General features: G+C 42.5%; 1 protein-coding gene across 1 annotated transcript in view; it reads left to right on the top strand.

Annotated features, from left to right (window-relative positions):
- Window positions 1-19,311, top strand: part of LOC121656108 (cadherin-23-like) — a 161,394-nt gene that overhangs the window by 53,207 nt on the left and 88,876 nt on the right. The window contains exons 4-6 of the mRNA XM_042011154.1: window positions 3,049-3,191; window positions 3,464-3,511; window positions 3,858-3,950. Coding sequence (XP_041867088.1) covers window positions 3,049-3,191; window positions 3,464-3,511; window positions 3,858-3,950 — 284 coding nt within the window. The remainder of the gene's footprint in view (window positions 1-3,048; window positions 3,192-3,463; window positions 3,512-3,857; window positions 3,951-19,311) is intronic.

Raw genomic sequence — 19,311 nt, 5'->3', positions numbered from 1 at the left:
TAATTACTCTCAATATTTCATTGAGGTTCCCCCTGAAGTTTCTTCAAAGTTTAGCCACTGTTAAAAAAACAAAAAAAAACATGTTTTTAATGTTTTTCTGTGAAATATAATGGAACTGGTTGAGTAAATTGGTTGGGAAATTAACTTATGCATCCTTTTAAATGTAACCAGCAAGTAACCCAGGTTTACCACGTGGTTCAGATTGTTTGTTCTGGTTTTACTTCAGTACATCCATGTGGAAACGTAGAGATTTGCTGAGAAATAAATAAACTCACAGGCTAATAGGAGAGAGTAAGCTGAAGTAGAAAGATGATTCCTCCAGGCCATTGCTCTTGTCACGAGCACAGTGTTGCAGAGTCGAGGGGAAGGGGCGGGGTAACGTTAATGTGCACTGTATCATTCATAACAGTACTACGGGCATCACTTGCTGCTAAATATCATCATTTGTCAGGGGAAAGGGCTTGGTGCCACAGTGTTACAGATAAGCATTAGAAGGATATCTGCTCTGTACATGTACGCACAAACACACACTGATGCACAAACACACATACACACACTGTCCAAACAAGAACCTTGGCCCTCGTTACTTTGTGCCGTTACCTTTACTTAAATCCTCTTTCCATCATCAAACCTGCAGTGGAGGACTATTCAGAATGTTGCATTTAAGTCATTTTAAATGACTTCACACTTTGCTGATGAAGCATTTTAGTAGCATATCTCTGGTCCTGAATTCATTCAGTTCAGGTCAATTCAGTGTTTTACATCAAACCACAATTACTGGTTTTGCTAGGGTTGATGAAGGATGCAACAGTAGTGACAGATGTAGTTAGCTACAGCCAGAGGTTAATCTGCGAAAGGGCTCTCTGCGCCTTTTTCCTCAGGATTTCCAACTTCCTCTGCCACTTCTTCTTCAACAGTACATGGACCAATTGTAGCACTATGTTTATATTTAAAGGCATCCAAATTTCTGCAAGTGCTTGTAAAAGTAATACTCCGACTTGGTCCCTACTCCTTGAATCTGTTAGCATGTTTTGAAGCAGCAAAGCAGTACTACATAAGTTTCTGACCTTATTACTCATTACGCATTCTTGTAACCGTCGTTGTCCTGCAGGGACTCAGAGCTGAAAAACTGCACTTCAAACAGTCAACACCTGACTGGTTGCAGAGAGCTCAGAGGAGAAACTGGATGTAAGATGGACGCTGAATTAGCCTCTGTAAGAAGGAGCAGAAGGAGCCCAAGTATGAAAATCTACCAAAGTTCTTTAGTGGCCGTTTATGTTTTCAGGAAAGTAAGTGTGAGATTCGAGTCACAAAAATAAACTCACCACATTTATTTATCCTGCTGCTAATACCTTCAACTTAACACATCTAGTTTTTCTCTGTCACTGTCTGCAACTGTGGGCAAGGCTAAAATAACAATCAATGAAATTAACTTAGTCTTAAATGAGGCTGAGAAAATTAAGAGGTAATTTAACTTCACAGTGACTGGGGAAAAAATACTTTTTTAACACAAGTCTCCACTTACCATATTGTAATAAAGTGGTCATAGTTTCCCTTTTTTTCTTCAGCGTAGGAATTATTCTTCCACTCAGCTATGCCTCCTATGTATAAGTCTTTATAGTTTCAAATGATAATTTGTTATCATTCAGTCAAGAGCATGTCTGCCCACATGAAGCAGATATTTCCTTCACAGTCGAGAGAGTCGAACACTCGAGAAATAACGGTTTTTATTGATGACTTTGAGGTAAAATGCTTAATTTGCACCGTCTTCAACCAAATTATAACTCATATTGGAAGCTGCTGAATTTGCATAAATCTCATTAGACCACAATGAGAGGGGTTCATAAATCGTTATATTAATTAGTCATTTTTGCCACCCTTTCATAGGAAAATGGGGTGTATTAATAAAACGAGAGGGATGTGTGATTGTGAAGCCTAATTGGTTGCTGTGTTAAGAGGTCTGCTGCACAAGTGACAGACATGATTTAGTTTGGCTTTTCTTCTTTTGTCTGAGTACCTGCTTGGAAAAATGTGGCAGGAGTGTGTTTTACTGTGCATGATATGTGTGTATGATCAGTTAGTTTACTCTCCCTCTTCTTTTTACTTGTATTAAGTAACCTTTTAATTCTAATCGGTAGCTGAGGACCTGTACCAGCTTGCTCTGTGCAGCATCAGCATTCCTCAGAGATCTACATGTATGTCTGTAGTGAACCTTCGTCAGGGCTCTGAATTCCTTTTTTTTCACCTAACTCAGTATATTTACATTTTCGACTTATCCTAGGAAAGTTTTATAGTCAGAATTAATAGAACTAGGTTGAAGCAAACAACAAAGATGGCAATACTGAGACATAGGATGTCAGTTATACGCAAATCATTTGCATCTTTTTGAGCTCACCTCTTCAATATAACAATTCAACATGTTTGTTTAGAAGCAACGAATATTTATTGCAGTGAACATTCAAAATAGGGTGTTTGTAAAGGACTGTACAGATGGTGTTTGGTAATGTTACTTTTAAATCTAGCTATTTAAGCTACAGACTAGTTACACTGCTGTTTCTTGTGTATTTTAGCCATGACTTCAGAATACATACCCTACTATAAATACACAGGGTCCAGCTAGATGCATTGCCTATTCTATGGCACATGATCTGAAAACCTAAATGCTGATAACAGAAATGAGTGTTGATGTTCAAATCAAAGCAAAACGAAGCATGTGTAGATAATACTGCATACAGCCAAACTAGTCATAGACATATTAATTAAAGATCGTGCAGAAAGATGACAACTCTACAGATGCTGGAAATACATAATTAGCAACAAAAGCATTAACTTTGTTTGGATTTTGGGTCATCTTCCATACTTCTGTACATGGGGGTGAAGACTGTTTGGCAGCTTGATAAACATCTTAAGAGAAATATTGTATTGTAGAATAGAACATATGCAGTGCTGCGTTTGAAGACTTGTTTTTTTCATTGGTCATGTATAGATTAAAACTCTACCCTGGCCCATAACCCTTTGAGACCTCTGACCTTTGACTCTTTCTGGCAGGTTCATCTGTAGCCCAGCTTAAGGCAATTGATCCTGAGGGGGAGCCCCTCATGTACGGGGTTTCAGGCGAAGAGGGCATGAGGTATTTTTCTGTGAACAGGGAAACCGGTGTGGTCTGGCTTCGACAGCAGCTCGATCGTGAGGTGAAAACATCACACGCACCGCACACGTTATAGACATTACCCCCCAAAAAAACATGTAAGGTAATTTTTGAAAATAGTAGATGGAGTGTAAATTATCAAATGTTGAAATTGAGAAGTACAGTATTATCTTACGAGAGATGCACACAAAGCACTTTGAGTTTGGATGCCATTTCTTAATCTTCCTTTCCTTCTGATTTTTCTGCATTGTTCCTGTGAGTCCCATCTCCATGAAAAGTTGATGATGATGATGATGTGTCTCTGTCTCCAAACAGACGAAGTCAGAGATGCAGGTTGAGTTCTACGTGAGTGACATTCAAGAGGTAAGAAACAGATTTGCACTCTGATCATAGTCATGACACATTCCTACACATGCTGACATCCTGGATGCACTATGACTACATGTCACTTATAGATCTAGAAATCTGCCTCCTCTTCAGTCTCTCACTTTCATACTCAGTCAAATTCCTTTCTCATATGACATCTGTATCACTCAGTGTTGCTTAGTTTCTAAAACCTACTGTGGGGAATCTATCACATATACTTGCCCTGTTTAATGGTTAATTTTGGCTTTGGTTTAAAAGAAATATATACTGTATTTTCAGAGTGTGTAGTTCTCATAAACTGTATGACTTTTGAACTGTTTTACAAAGGTGTTTCCTCCCTCAGGTGGTCAAAGACACAGTAAACATCCAGATCGGGGATGTGAATGATAATGCACCAAACTTCCACGGGCAGCCATACACTGTTCAGATCCCAGAGGTAAGAATGACTCGTGTTAACTTACATCACCCAAATAAATAAAGACAAATTTTATTTATTTAAATTTGAATCAAAGAAAATTTGATTTATTTTTATTAAGTTAGCTCAACTAAATTTTACAGAAAACATAAATTCAATGTTAAATCATCAGAAAATGACAATTTCATGTTTTCTAAACAGTAAAATAATAATTCCAGAAACACTTGTGACCATCCAGTGAATATTTTGGCCAGTAATGACTATTCCAAACTGTTTGGGAAAAATTATAATAAATATGCTCTGTTCAAAATATCATAACTACATATTGGCTGCATCAAACTTACTGTGATCATCAACTCCTTATAGTGCGCTTTGGTCTCTACTGGATATGGCTGTATTGTGATCTGCTCATGTTTTAAACTCATGTGGAGATAGTCTGCATAGCTTCTTTTATGGAGTGTAAAATCAGTCCCTAGCAGTGGGGACCTCAGTCTCTGTTTTCCTCTCAGTTTCTATCTGAATGTGCAACCTCTCTCCTTAGTTCTCTCTTCTTTCCATATTCTGTCTCCTCAATGCTTTTTCCCCTCATCTAATCCTTGATATGAAGTAATTGCCAGAAAGGAGTGGAGGACTTCAAACAGTGACTTGAATACACACACAAAAAAACCACCCACATGTCTTGTTGTGTTTATATTGAGTACATACCTCTTTCTGACTTCAAAGCCACTAGCTTTTTCTTTTCCCTTTCCACAAAGTCAGACAAATAAATGGAGGAAATGAGGAGTATTTAGATGAGGTTGTTTAGATCACTCACAAGTAAAGATTCTCTCAGGCCATTGGAACCAAATACAGTTGTGTGGGACTCACTTAAAGTCTACATGCAGACTTTTCAAGCTCTGTGAACAATAGGCTTCCATTAAGCCTTGAGAAAACTGTTAAAAAGGACTGTGTTTGACCCTCAGTTGCTCAGATATTGTTAGTCCTTCATCACTATTCAGTCCTGCTATTCTATAAAATTCAAGCTTATGTATTTTAAGACAAGGCAATTTAATAGATCAGAGTCCTTAAAACACTAAACATGAGTCCTTATTCACCAGCATTCTTTTTTTTTACATTAGCTAAAGCTTGTAATACTGAACCAGAACTTAGAGAAAATAAAACATGCAAACTGAGAATTCTGCAAGTGAAATTTGTTTATTCACAAGTCAAAATTAATGGGTTTGCCTGCCCTGCTTGACAAATGACACACAGCAAAATCACTCTTATTTTAATGACTACATGTTATGATAATAAGCAGCAGTCTGTCTACAGAGAGTTCCTCATGAATCCCTCCACCTCCTCCACATGTATGTGTCCATTTTGGAGCTCTGTTCATTCAGGAGTTGCTTTCTTTCTGTTTGCACATTCTTCTCTTTCCTCTACCCCTTTTCATCTTATCTTTTTTCCCCACAACTTTCTGTACCTGCATTTTTATGGCCTCATTACCTCCGTGACCTTACCTGACCTCTAGCGGTCAAAGCAAACATGCTGCGACATCACTTCATCATGCTGTCACTCACTGGTCATGCCACAGTAACTGGGGTTACAGTGCCATCAGCACATCAGAGAAAAAGATGGGGAAAGGTAATGGATGTGAGGGATGATGGTAAAAGTAAAGGAGCTGGACTGACAGAGCAACAAAGGATTCAAAGGATGAGATTTAACACAAGCAAAATCACAAAATACTAAAAGAAGGCAGAGGTTAAAAGAAAACAACACAGAGGGCTAAAGGGCTGTCCAAACAGACTAATAGTTGTTTGAAGTAGGCCTGAACAGCACTGAGCAGACACAGCAATGTTAGTGGCAAGGTGAACGTTGCAGTAGGAAGAGTGGAGAGACTGTGTGTTAATGTTATTTTAATTTGTAGAGCCATAAAGAGGGTGGAGGGGAGCAGGTGGGCTGCTAGCATTCCCTCTGTCAGTCCTAATGAGCTGGCCAGATTTACAACAGCCACACATTCAGGAAGCCAGAAGCTAAGACTAGATACAAAGAGCAACGACTGTCACCGGCAGATGGACTGAAATTCATTGCAGCACTGGATGATAGTAGAGTGAACCTACAACTTACTGCATGTTTTTTCTCATATTCCTTTACTATAACAGGTAGTCTGCTACAGATCAGGGCTTTATACCAAGATTTTCATCTGTGTGGGATAGGTCTGCTCAGACAACGTGCCTCCGCATACAGTACACTTACACACCTCCTTCCAGCTATTTGACCCCAAACAGAGTCCTACTGGGACTTGCTCTTTCTTTCAGTTCCACTGAGATGATCTCAAACACCAACATTTCTTTGCCAGTGCCCAGTAGGTGTCATCTCTTACTGTTCTAAAAGTAAAAGCAAAGGAGCCAAACTGACAGGACGACAAATCACACACACACATATATATATATATATGTATATATATATATATATATATATATATATATATATACATATTGTATTTATGCATGTGTGTGTTCTTGTTCTTCTGTGTCCTTGGGGTCCAAAAACTACCAGCAGACTATACTTATGGGTCCAGCAGATTGTATGGGGCCCAAGTGGTGTTCGCCACATGTTTAGGGGGATTTTTGTAGGTCAAAACTTGGTTTTCTGGCCAAAGTTGTGACTGGATTATTATTAGGTTTAGAATAAAGAATGGGTTTAGACACTAATGCTGGGCTCACACCAAACGATTTTCACGGTCGCAGACTAAAAACGGAAGTCTTTAGGAAATCTTAGGAGTTTTGCTGGAGTCACAGCGCGCTCCCGTCATCTCGGTCGTTAGGTGTGATCTGGTAATCTGTGCTGTTTAACGTCAATATTTCTCCAGTCTTGGATCTGCGACAATTTCTGACATGTTAGATATTATCGCAAGTCGCAGTGACGAAACACGATCAACAACCAATAGATGAGCTCTGACAAAGGCAGAAACAGGAATCCCGACGTTCAGACCACCTGCAAGAAAGGACGGGGGAAAAAAAAAAAGACGAACAAGAAGCGGTGATGAAACGTCGTCGGTGGACCGTCCAGAAAGAGGAGCGGGTGGTTATTAGAAGTAAATGTCTGCTGTGGATCATTTATGTGTTACAGTATAATGATCTAACAAATAAGAGAATAAAAACTCATCCCTCCAGATTCTGATGAGTCGGTGTAACACCTGGTGGAGATGCTAAGCCACACTTAATAATGATGATGTGTAATTTCCTCCTGGAGGGAAACTCTCCCCTTGCTTGCTTTACAGTGTGCAGATCAGCCCTGTTCCATATCAACTGTCCAACATGTCACAAAAAATGCTAAAAGAATCTAGTTGCAGTCTTGTAATTTGTGACCCTATAGATTCACAGTCTTTGTCAAATCTCAGTCTGAGACTAGGCTGAGACTTAAGACTCTAAACATTGGTCTTTAGATGTGAGCTGGTAGTCTTTCAGAGTCTTGTGCAAATCTTTTAAAAGTCTTCTGGTGTAAGCCCAGCCTAAGTTGTCTATAAGTAAGTATGTCAATAATGAATTACTACAAAGAGAAAAACTAGTTTGCGTGTATGTTTAGCTACTTGTCTTCTTTTTTTTTTTTTTTTCTTCATCAATGTGTATTTAAAGTCATTTCTGTCCCAAATGCCCTTCTTCAGCTCTGTTGTCCTACACACAGAATTTGATTCACCTCCAGTTAATTTATTGTTTTAAAGTTTACTTGTGCATACTGTGTGTAATTTCTAATCACCTTAAACAAGTACAACTCATTAAAGTTTGGTGTTTTTTTTTAGCCTATCTACTTTAAACTTAGCAGAATTTTTCTTTCTTTCATCCGCTTGCCAGTTTTCTCATTCATTGCTCCCTATACCGTTACGCAGTGCAGAGGAATCCTGCCTTTGATAACACAGTAATGATGTACACAAGATTGTATAGTAGAGTTCTGACCAGAGCTGTAATGCAGCATATAGAGGGATTAAATATATTGGCAAACAGGCAGATGGGCAAGAGTCTCCAAGTGACAGATACTCAAACTGTATCTGTTTACTGTCTCTCAGGTATGTCAGGCAGATAAGAAAATCCCTCTTCAGCCTCAATTTTCTATCAGCCATATCTCAATGTCCCTCTCTAACCTACAGTAAGCTCTGATGAACTACGGCTGATGCTATGAAACAGAGTTACTTAAGTTGGAAGCCCCTTGGTTGAAAGTCAGATATTTGAAGTACGAAAAGCCCTTGATTCTAGTCTGATCTGAACAAGTTTCTACATTCAGAGCTAGTGGTCTTTGGGAAAAACATAATAGCAGAATCGGAAGCCTGATTTGTCCACAAAAATAGTTTGTCAGCCCATGTTTCATTATATGCAATCCCATAAAATTACTCCATTGGTTAATTTTGTGATGGCTAAGTGTGTCCTCTGCCAACACCACTGTGATATGAGCATTTCTGTGGAGGAGGCAAATTTACTAAAGCATCATGTCAGCCTCCAACTACTGGCTACTACTTCCTACAAACAATTTTGAGTTGAATATTATGACAGCATTTCATACGCTCAAAACACAAAAACACACACAAATGCAGTCGTTTTTCAGACAATATTGGCAGAGGGTGTTTGAGAGCCTCTATTATGCCTGTGAATGAGCTGTTTAGTGCTTGATGAGGGCTCTGGCTGCAAAACAGAGGCACCTGCTGTTTGATGTGCCCTCTGTCGCTGTCAGGTAGAACAGATGCAAGTGTTATAGTCCATTCTTTTTGCTTTTGCTCACATCTGAGAGCTACAATTCTATCCCTAGTCTCTTATAACCTTTTGCCCTGTATCTTGTAGTTTATACTGCATCCAAAGGTAAGTTGATTATCAGGTTGCAAAAAAAAAAAAAAAGTAGCGTGCACTGCAGGTGGATAATTAATGTCTTTGCAGTTGGAAAGCTGCTTTAAAACCTGCATTTGTTTTTAAATTAGCCTTAAAATATTTGTGACACTATCACCCTGCACATACTGCTCACAAACTAACAAACTCTTCCCATGAAAGACAACACAAACACACACTCTGCCTCCTACAGCAGAAGTTGGATTTACCCCATAATTATTTCAGTATCTTCTCTCCTGGTCTTTCCTTCAGTGTAATGGAATCCAGTGGTTACTGAGCTGAGTGGTGGCTGGTTGACAGGCATAGGCCTCAAAGAGAATTCTGCCTGACACTAAGACCCTGAGCCCCATAGAGAGTGATGGAAGGATTTAGGGAGAAAAAGAGAAAAAAATGGATAAAGTGAGAAGGTTAAATGGAAAGCAGTCAATATTTTACTTACTTCAGGCACCATTACAAAGTTTCTCCTACATAAATTTGGACTTGAGAGCCCAACTGTAAGCAAAAGCTTTAGTTTTTAGGTGAGTATCTTCACTAAAGAGTTTTACAATGTCAAATTCTCCACATTTTGGTTGCATAAAAGCATCTGTTCCTTCATATTATATCCTTCGTGCTATAACATATTATTGGTAATATTTCTAACTCTTGGTATTTCAGTTTATTGCGATTTATGAGATTTTTGTCCATCTGCTACATCATTATGTCTGACAGCACTGATTAGAGGATTCCACATGATCATCCTGCACAAACTAATCTAAGTTGTGCACTTACTCTTCCGATTTTTAAGCAATGTACATATGGTACATATGGCCAATTTATGAAGACCCAGGATGTTTAACCAGCTGTTTGTTTCATATTTCATGCAGGAAAAAGGCTCTCAGTTTCAGTTAGGTATGTCTCTGGTGGGGTTTATTTTGAGTCAGTGGAAAGCACATTCATAAAGTAAGGACTTGTAGTCATTCTCTCCATGAATGATGATTCCTTTGTAGATTTTAGGAAGCCTTTCAGGGTAAATAGCTGCTTAAGTAAGTTGTCAAAGAGATCACTGGGTCTGTACGACATTTTTTTTGTGCATCCTTTCCACTCCAGAGGTTAATGCAACAAATACTGCCAACGCATCATGCACATGCTGCCACTCGTGAAGGTAAATCATCTCCTATTCCACTCTTTATCTATCTGTCATTTACTTTATCCCCCTGAGCATGAAGAGCACCTTGATTTCTGTTCTATTCAAAGATGGGTGCAGATTTTGCTGTCAAGAAAGGGAGGGCTCATGTTTGTGAGTGACCATCACAAAGTATGTTTTGGAGACAGGCTTAGAGAGAGGTAGGGTAAGGAGGAAACGAGTAAGGGAAGTGGAAGCACAGACGGAGAGACTGAGTTAGGGGCAGGATTGAAGGGGGAGAGAAGACCGCTTGAGCTCCCAAAAGCCATTAAAGTTTGATTCACCCACTCCTCACTCTTTGAATAAATCAACCTGGCGTTCCCTTTCTTTCAAGTGAGCGGTCCCGCCGCCCACCCTCCTCCTCCCTCCACACTGACTCCCACCCTTCCTTTGGCACTCTCTCTAATACTATCCCTGCACAATTGTGAATTCTGACAAGATTTTGCTGACATAAAAGACAGTTATGCTTCTCATCAGTCCCTTCATATTTTGAAGCTCTTTGTGTTTATGGTTATGAGTATATAGAAGCAAAAAATAATGTATGATATCATAGTTAGAGGAACAATGTTCTGTTGAAGAGGTAAGAAATAAATGTGTGGAAAATATTTGTTCATCTGCCATGGTGTAAGTCGTGGTGTAAACCCCACCATTTGGCATTATGCAAATAACTCAGTGATTCTTTCCCTGGGTGTGAATCGCAATTGCCCCGCCACCCTCCCTCAGTGAAACACTGTTAATATCTGCTTCATTTTCAGAGTGTTAGTTCACACATGCACTGGAGTCTTGAAATATTCTGCATATGTTCCAGAGCAGCACCATGTGGGAGCATAAATATCCTCAACATTCACTGTGGAATTTTTGCAAAAGTTTTCCTCTGAGGCCCCTAAAAATCTTTGTATTAGCAGATGAGGCTGTGAGTGAATGTGTCAGCAAATAGTCTAGACCATAACCATTGTGCATGTGAGAAGATGTTTGTGCCAGTGAGAATTAATCCTTTCTGCTGATCTGTACACTACTTTCCACTCACTTCCTGTTATTGTGACTGTATACAGATACACGCATCTCATATCAAGGAGCCTCACCTGCTATCTCTGTGAGTTGTAAAGATAATACTGCTATTTCCACAGCTTAATTTCACATGCACATTTATACAACTGTTCCCTTGCACCTAGTCTGTAGCATTTCAAGAAAAAGATGGACCAGAATTCCTTCTCACCATTTTCTGAAAATCTCCAGTGTTTATGTGTGAAATTAGCTTACATGTAGTCAGTCAGATCTTATTTGGCACATTATAATGTAGACCAACTTCACTTGAAAAGAGGACTGAAGATCACTTCAAACATTGCACTTTGTTTTTCATGTAAATTTATTTCAGTTATATCAAGTAAATCTGGCCATTGATGGGCCCAGCATATCCTGTTGCTGAACAGCTGTGATCACAATTCTGCGACACTAATCCCAAAATGAGTGAAAAGTCTGGAAAAGCACAAACATGCAGTCGTTACAGAATTTGCAAGCTATCCAATATGTTTGGAGCAGAGCCTGATAGACTCAGCTGATCAGTGGCAGGTTACGTATCAATCATGTAATAGCAAAGTAATTAACTAAATAATGCAAGAGTGATGCAATGTGAAATTGTATCCTATATACACTGTAGCATTTGTTTGAACCACTATGAAATATTGAGTTTAAGTTGTTTAAAATGCTGTCTACAGTGGGCAAGATGCTAACAATTAAGTAAGGGATAATGCCCGACAAGGTGGCCATTATCATAAATTAATGGACGACGCGAAGTTTAATTATTAATGAGTATTTAATAAAGCTCCACATTAAAAAAAAAAAATATATATATATATATATATATATATATATATATATATTCCTTGACCATAAAAAGGTCTACTTTCCCTTTAATATAATCTAAATCTGAGCTTCAATAATGACTGAGGTTCCTCCTCATCCTAGTGAAACCCTTCTTGTCCTCTCCACCTCCTCCTTGGCTCACTGTTCTGTGGTGTCCCCAACATAAGGGCTTTGATGTATAATTGAGCTGTGCATTCGACTGCACCTATCCCCCTTTTTCTTCAACTCTTTCCTCTCTGCCCTGCCAGGAGCATGCTTGTAGAAAAGGTAGGTTAACAGGGGAGAGTCTGAAAAAGCACAACTGGAAGGAATAATTAAGACTCTCCTTCAAGAAAGACAGAGGCCAATGGATTGTAATAAAGCCATCTGAAAGGAGGAGTACAGTATGAGACAGAACTTCTACTCATACTGTACAAGATTTAAGGAGAACATAAAAATGAAGAAATTAGAGTATTAAAGTAGTCAGAACTTGAAGTCCTTGACTCTCCTCTGATCATGTTTAGTTCTACATAATTGATGTCATCTTTCATCAATAAGATTAATTCATTAAATTTAATTTTACACCATCCACTTCTACTAATTGAGATAAAGGGAGTGAAGAAGAGTGGAATGATTGAATAACTGCACAGATATTTCTTTGTTGTTGGAAATGCCAGTTGTCACCTAGTGATCCCTTTTATAGAAGAGAAGATTACACATGTTGCCATTCTGTATTTGTGTTATTCAGGGGCGTAGCATGACATTCTGGACCCTATGTACAAACAATTTTAGTGGGCCCCTATGTGGACTTCACTGATAGTTCTCATGCACACTTTTCCCATGGTATAAGACTAAGGTAATAAATATGTTCTTAGTTTAACCTCTAAATGGCATAATGGCTTTTTTGGCCATTTTCCTGGTTCATATGGCAGATCCAGCATCTCACTGTCCTCCTGTTCCTCTCCTCACTACCTTCAAAACAACCTTCAGTTCCCATTTTCAGTTCTCTGTCATCATACAGTTTACACCAGGGCTACTCAATTTGGTCCTACGAGGATCTGAAACCTGCAGGATTTCAATGTATTTGTACGTACATACACATGGAAAACCTGCTGAATTGCAGCCCTCACAGGACCAAATTAGTAGTCCTGGTTTAAACAGAGCTTAAAACACTGTAGTTACATTTTCCACTAATGTAAGGCTAAGTGGCATATTTTTCTGACTCTTTTTAATCTGCTTTGTGCATGCAGTATTTTCTTTGCATGTTCGTCTTTGATTTTTCTCTGCTGCAGAGCATTATAAAAGGATTGCGAACAGACTCCAGCAGTCTTGTCCAGTAGTTTCACTGCACTGTTGTTTAGTTTTGTAAGTCCGGCATTACGGTTATTTTGCAAAATACAACTTTCTCTTACACTTCTGGCCTGGGCTCAGCTCATTAAAGTATAGAGTTTACAGTTCTTTCTTGCATGAAGCAACTGTTTCATCAGCTGTGAAACTGGCAGCACTTACTTTGAATACAGTTGTTTTCTGCGAGGAGATTTTCTTGCATTAATGTTTGTATTGCTCCTGCTGTTTCATCATAAAATAGATCATTCTGTTTTCTTCTGAGTGGATCATTTGCTGTAAAGTACAGAGGAGGCAGATGTGATGGACAAATATGGATCATTGTAATGTCAATCATTTCTGTGATGACATGGCAGTATGTTTTTCTGTAGCAAGGCAAACAGGAAGTCAAGCAGGTTTCTGGGAAAACCCTGGACATAAAATGTCAATAAATAAATCAGTTACCGAACCAGATATTTAATTGAAAATAAAAGAAGAAGGTGCCCATATTTTGTAAGATGACACAAGCTGGCGTCAAATTTAATATAGGAATATTTTTAGGAAATAATGACGTTTCTTGTTTTGGTGTTTTTTTTTTTTTTTTTGTTTTTTTTTTAACCTGTCTTGTCCAGCATCGTTGCAAACAGAATGATTGTCTGGCTGCTGTCTGGTGCTGGGCAATTTTACTCTATCAAGCAGGGATTTATACTACATGTATAAAGTCCCTCTTGATGACATGAAAAACTTTATTAAATCAGACTCTTAATGCTGGACTCGACCGGAGGGGACAGAGAGAGAGAGAGATAGAAAAGAAAGTAGAGAGAAGAGGGAGGGGAGAGAGAGAAACAGAAAGGGTGTGGGGAGTGCGGGTGGGGACTTAAAACATTATACAGAAAACCATGTAATCCATACTACTTGCAACATATATAGCTAAGATCATCCTGGCCAGTAGGTCATTACACAACTAGTTGATAATAGTAACAATAATAATAATCACAATAATAGTAATAATAATAATAGTAGTAGTAATAATAATAAGAGTAGGAGTAATAATAATAATAATAAAAAAAAAGAAAAAAAAATATGATAATAGATATAAGTGAAACTGCTGTATTCAAGAACACGCGCAGAGAAACCTGTGTGGATATGCTGGAGAACTCAGCCACACGGCGACGCAAAGACTGTGTGGAGACGTTCAGGAAGGAGTGACCATGCAGAGTGATCATGCAGATGCCACCTCACTTGAACAGAGGCCAGAGTCAGGCCAGCGGTCCCGAGACCCAGGCCACCAGCCCCCCCGTAGGCTACAGATCCCGACCGGTCCACAGAGACGACCACTCGCCCGCCCAGGAAGGCAGCAGCAGGAGACCCCAGCAGGAGCCGCCCCGCGGACACAGGGCACCGGCCCCGGCAGGCCGAGGCCAGCAGTCCCCGACCCCCCCGGGCACCGGCCGCCCGGGACAGACGGGGCAGAGGGCCCGGGCCCAGGAGCGCAGGGACACCCCCCACCCCCACAGGCCAAGGGCCAGCACGCCACCCGGGGGGACCCAGCCCGCCCAGACGGCCACTGCCAGAGGCCAGCCCCACACCCCAGCGCCCAGCCGCACACCCCGAGAACCAGTCCTGCCCCCCCCCCCCCCCCCAGACCAACACACACAAACACACACACTCTCCTTCCACTCCTCCATTCATCCTCCCACACATACACCATCCAACCCTCACATACTCTGTCCTCCCACACACACACACCATCCTTCCACCATCCATCCTTCCACACACACACCATCCTTCCACCATCCATCCTCCCACACACTCACCATCCTTCCACCATACACTCTCCCACACCTACCCCATCCTCCCACACACACATCATCCCTCCACCACTCATCCTCCCACACATACACCATCCTCCACCTTCACACCTCCCACACACACACACACACACCATCCTTCCACTACCCATCCTCCCACACATACATCATTCTCCTACACATACACCGTCCTCCCTCTCCTACACCAAACATCCACCTTCACGTACCCCATCCTCCCACACACACACACACCACCCCTCCATCACCCACTCTCCCAAACATACACCACTCCCCCAAACACACACCATCCTCCCTCCCATACACCATCCATCCTCCTGCACACACACCATTCTTCCACCATCCATCCTCCCACACACTCCCCATCCCTGCACCATACATTCTCCCACACATACCCCATCCTCCCCCACATACATCATCCCTCCACCATTCATCCTCCCACACCCACACCACCCCCCTCCCACACACCACACATCCACCTCCACACACCCCACCCTCCCACACACACACACCATCCCTCCACCACCCATCCCCCCACACACACACCACTCTCCCCCCCACACACACACACACACACAAACACCATCCCCCCACCACCATCCTCCCGCCACCCCACGCCGCGGGGGGACAGCCCCAGCCAGGAGGCGAGGAGACACGAACCAGGCCCCCACCCCCCCCCACCCCGCCCCAGTCCCCCACTCCCCACCCCCAAAACAGCACCTTCCCCCCAGGGCCAGCAGCCAAACCCCCCGGGGCAGCCCGCCCACGCCCCGGGCCAACGCGACAGGCCACCCGGCCCGCCCCGCCCCCGGGCCATCCATGGAGACAGGGGCGCTTGAAGACCCCATCCCCCCTCCCTCCCCCACTAGTGAGGGAATATATTATGTGCTGTTTGCAATTAAAAAAAGAGGGTTAAAATTGGGGGGCAGTAACTGCATTGAGGAGGGGGTGGGGCCACCTGAGCAGTCCCACCCACCTGACCTTGCATGTTCCACCCCCCAAAACGTGTTTGTATGTTGCAAATGTTATTTGTGCTCAGTGACTAAGTGGAATTAGAAGCTGGGAGGCATGCTGCCGCTCGGCGAAGCAACGGGGCCACTATGATGACCCCCCTGCCCCGCCCAGCGCAACAAGCACACCCCCCACGGCCCTACCTGTGTATGTAGTGAAGAGTGGGGAGGGGAGGGGTCAGGAGATGTAGGTCCAGAGGGGGGTAAGCCTCCCCCCTGGAAGACGACCCGCCAGTGGCTTAGGGCGCCCCCGTCCCCCGCAGGCCCCGAAGGGCGTCACAGGCCCAGAGCAGGCACCCCAACCCAGGCACGCCACGAACCCCCCCAGGGGCCAGCCCCCAGCCCAAGGGGCCACTTTCCTCTTTCTGAGTGGGAGGGGGGCGAGGCGAAGGAAGGGAACCCCAGGCCCCCGCCCCCAACACCCAGCCAGGGCGCCCCCCAGAGGACATGTCCTAACCCCCTGCAAACGCACACACACTCTCACACACCTCTATACACCAACACCTCAATACGTGCACATACCTCCACACACACACGTCACGCACATACCTATAAACACACACACCGGTGCCCACATACACACACACTCTCATACCCCTCCATACACATACACCACTACACACACACTCACATACATACCTGCATATACACACAAGCACCTCCATACATACTCACGCCTCCACCCACTCCTTCACTCCTCCACACACACCTCGACCTCCACGTGCACACACTCATATATACATACCTTCACACACACCCACATCCCACATAGACCTCCACACACACACCCGCACACTACTCACACACACACATACACGCACACACCCAGACCTTCATACACACCCACACACACATACAGCACACACGTCCCTCTACACCCACCCACACACCAGCATACCCACAGACACACACACACACACACACCCACACACAAACACACCCCCACCCAGGTTCCGGGGCTGCGACCAAGCACCAGGGCACGGACCAACCCCCGGCATGGCACATCAGGACGGGCCCAGCTCCCCCCAGCAGCGGCAGACCCCCCACCCCCAGGAGCGGGGGGAGACCCGACGCCCCAGAGCCCGGGGCCCCCACCCGGCCCACCCCGGGCCCGACCGGCCACCCGGCCAGGGGCCGACGGACACCAACCCAGGCACCCCGGCAGCCACCCCCCACCGCCACGAGGCAGCCCCACCCCGGGGCCCACCCAATGCCGCCCGCCCAGACCGGAACCCCCAGCCGACCCAGCAGCGGAGCAGCCTAGATCCCCACCCAGGAGACAACCGGAGACCTGAAGCCACCAGGGACCCCCCACCCACATCCGCCCCCATCCCAGCGAAGCCGCAATCCTCCACCTACATTAAGTGATGTAGCCAGTCACAGGGGACCAGAGGGAATGAAAGTCATCTGACTGGTTCCTGGAGGAGACAGACATTGTCTCAATGCTGATGTGATCTAACAGGAGATTTCTAAACTGCTGGATAGACAAATTATTCTTATCTTTCCAGTTCACAAGAATAGTTTTCTTTGCGATGCATAAGACTGCGAGGACCAAGTTTATGGAGTGTATTCCTATGTTAGTGTCACCCAGGTCGCCCAGTAGGCAAAGTGTGGGGTTTGTAGGAAAACTAGTTTTAAACCATTTTGAGAGATCTTCACACACCTTAATCCAGAACCTTTGGACAGGTGTGCAGGACCACAGCGCATGGATGTAGCTATCAGAGGTGTTCTCAGAGCAGTGTGGGCAGATATCTGATGGTGAAAGGCCCATCCTGAACATCCTGTGTCCTGTATAATGAGTTCTATGGAGAATTTTGAATTGTATTAGTTGTATATTTGAATTCTGAGTCATTTTAAACGTGTTTAAACATATTTGTGACCATCTTTTCTGATCAAAGTTATTAGATAAATCATCTTCCCATTTTGAAGTTGGGAGAGATATCCTGTCTTCTAGCTTTGCAAGTAATCTATATATTTTTGATAATAATTTTGGAGTATTATGATTCAGGAATTCTGCTATTCTGATAGGAAGCTGCAAGTCTAACTGTACAGGGGTATACTTCTTACATATAATTGATTTTAGTTGGTGGTACTCTAAGAATTTATTGCTGTTGATTCCATACTGTGAGACAATTGTGTTGAAAGATACAAAGTTTCCATTTTCTATTATCTGTCCTAACTGTTGTATTCCTTTAGTCTTCCATTGAGTGAAGTTTATCATCTTTTTGTTCTGCAGGATGTCAGGGTTGTTCCAGATGGGTGTAAGTCTACATGGAAAGAGGGAAGATCTGGTTATCTTACAGAATTCCCACCAAGCCATTAAGGAAAAACGGATGTTAAGGCTTTTAAAGCACTTATATGGTTTAATGGTTGAGCTGATGAACGGCAGGTCAGAGATGACTAAGTCCTCACACAAAGCCTGCTCCACATCTAGCCACGGCTCATCCAGATAACTGGGTTTGAGCCACTTGGAGATGTACTGCAGCCTGTTAGCTATAAAGTAGTTATTAAAGTTTGGTAGGTCCAGTCCTCCTCTATCTTTAGTCTGCTGTAAGGTTTTAAGACTGATACGTGACGGCTTGTTTTTCCAAAGAAACTTGGATATGAAAGAGTCCAGAGATTTAAACCAACTGGTGGAGGGTTTAGTGGGTATCATTGAAAATAAATAATTAACTTTAGGTAGAATCATCATCTTAAGGGTGGCAACTCTCCCCATTAGTGAGATGGGTAAGCGCCTCCACCGTAAGAGATCATCTTCTATTGTTTTTAGTAGCTGAACATAGTTTAATTTTGTTAAATCTGATAATCTGGGGGAAATATTTATACCTAAATATCTAATGTTTCCTGTCTGTATTTTGATATTAGGGATGTTTTGTAGGTCACAGTTGATGGACATGGCTGTAGTCTTAGACCAGTTAATAGAATAATCAGATATTGATGAGAACTTATTAATAACTGTGATTGTCTCAGAGAGTGATGTTTGTGAGTTCTGAAGGAAGAGTAATACATCATCTGCATAAAGACTTATTTTATGTTCTATATTTTTGCCCTGGATTCCTTTAATTTCTGTATTTTGTCTAATAGCAGCTGCTAACGGCTCTATGAAAATGGCAAAAAGTGAGGGGGAGAGTGGGCAGCCCTGTCTGGTGCCTCTCTGTAAGCGGAAGCTTGGAGAAGTTTGATCGTTGGTTTTCACACATGCATTTGGGTTATTATATAATATTTTAATCCACTCTATGAAAGAAGGTCCAAACCCAAATTTGTCTAGTGTTGCAAATAGAAACTTCCAGTTTACCCTGTCGAAGGCTTTTTCTGCATCTAGAGAAATGATTGTGGATTCTAGATTATGTAAAGTAGAGTAAT

Source organism: Melanotaenia boesemani, chromosome 16, assembly GCF_017639745.1.
Source record: "Melanotaenia boesemani isolate fMelBoe1 chromosome 16, fMelBoe1.pri, whole genome shotgun sequence".
In the NCBI taxonomy this organism is placed as follows: domain Eukaryota; kingdom Metazoa; phylum Chordata; class Actinopteri; order Atheriniformes; family Melanotaeniidae; genus Melanotaenia; species Melanotaenia boesemani.
The sequence above is the reverse complement of the archived record's forward strand: the minus strand, read 5'-3'. Positions and strand labels throughout refer to the sequence as shown.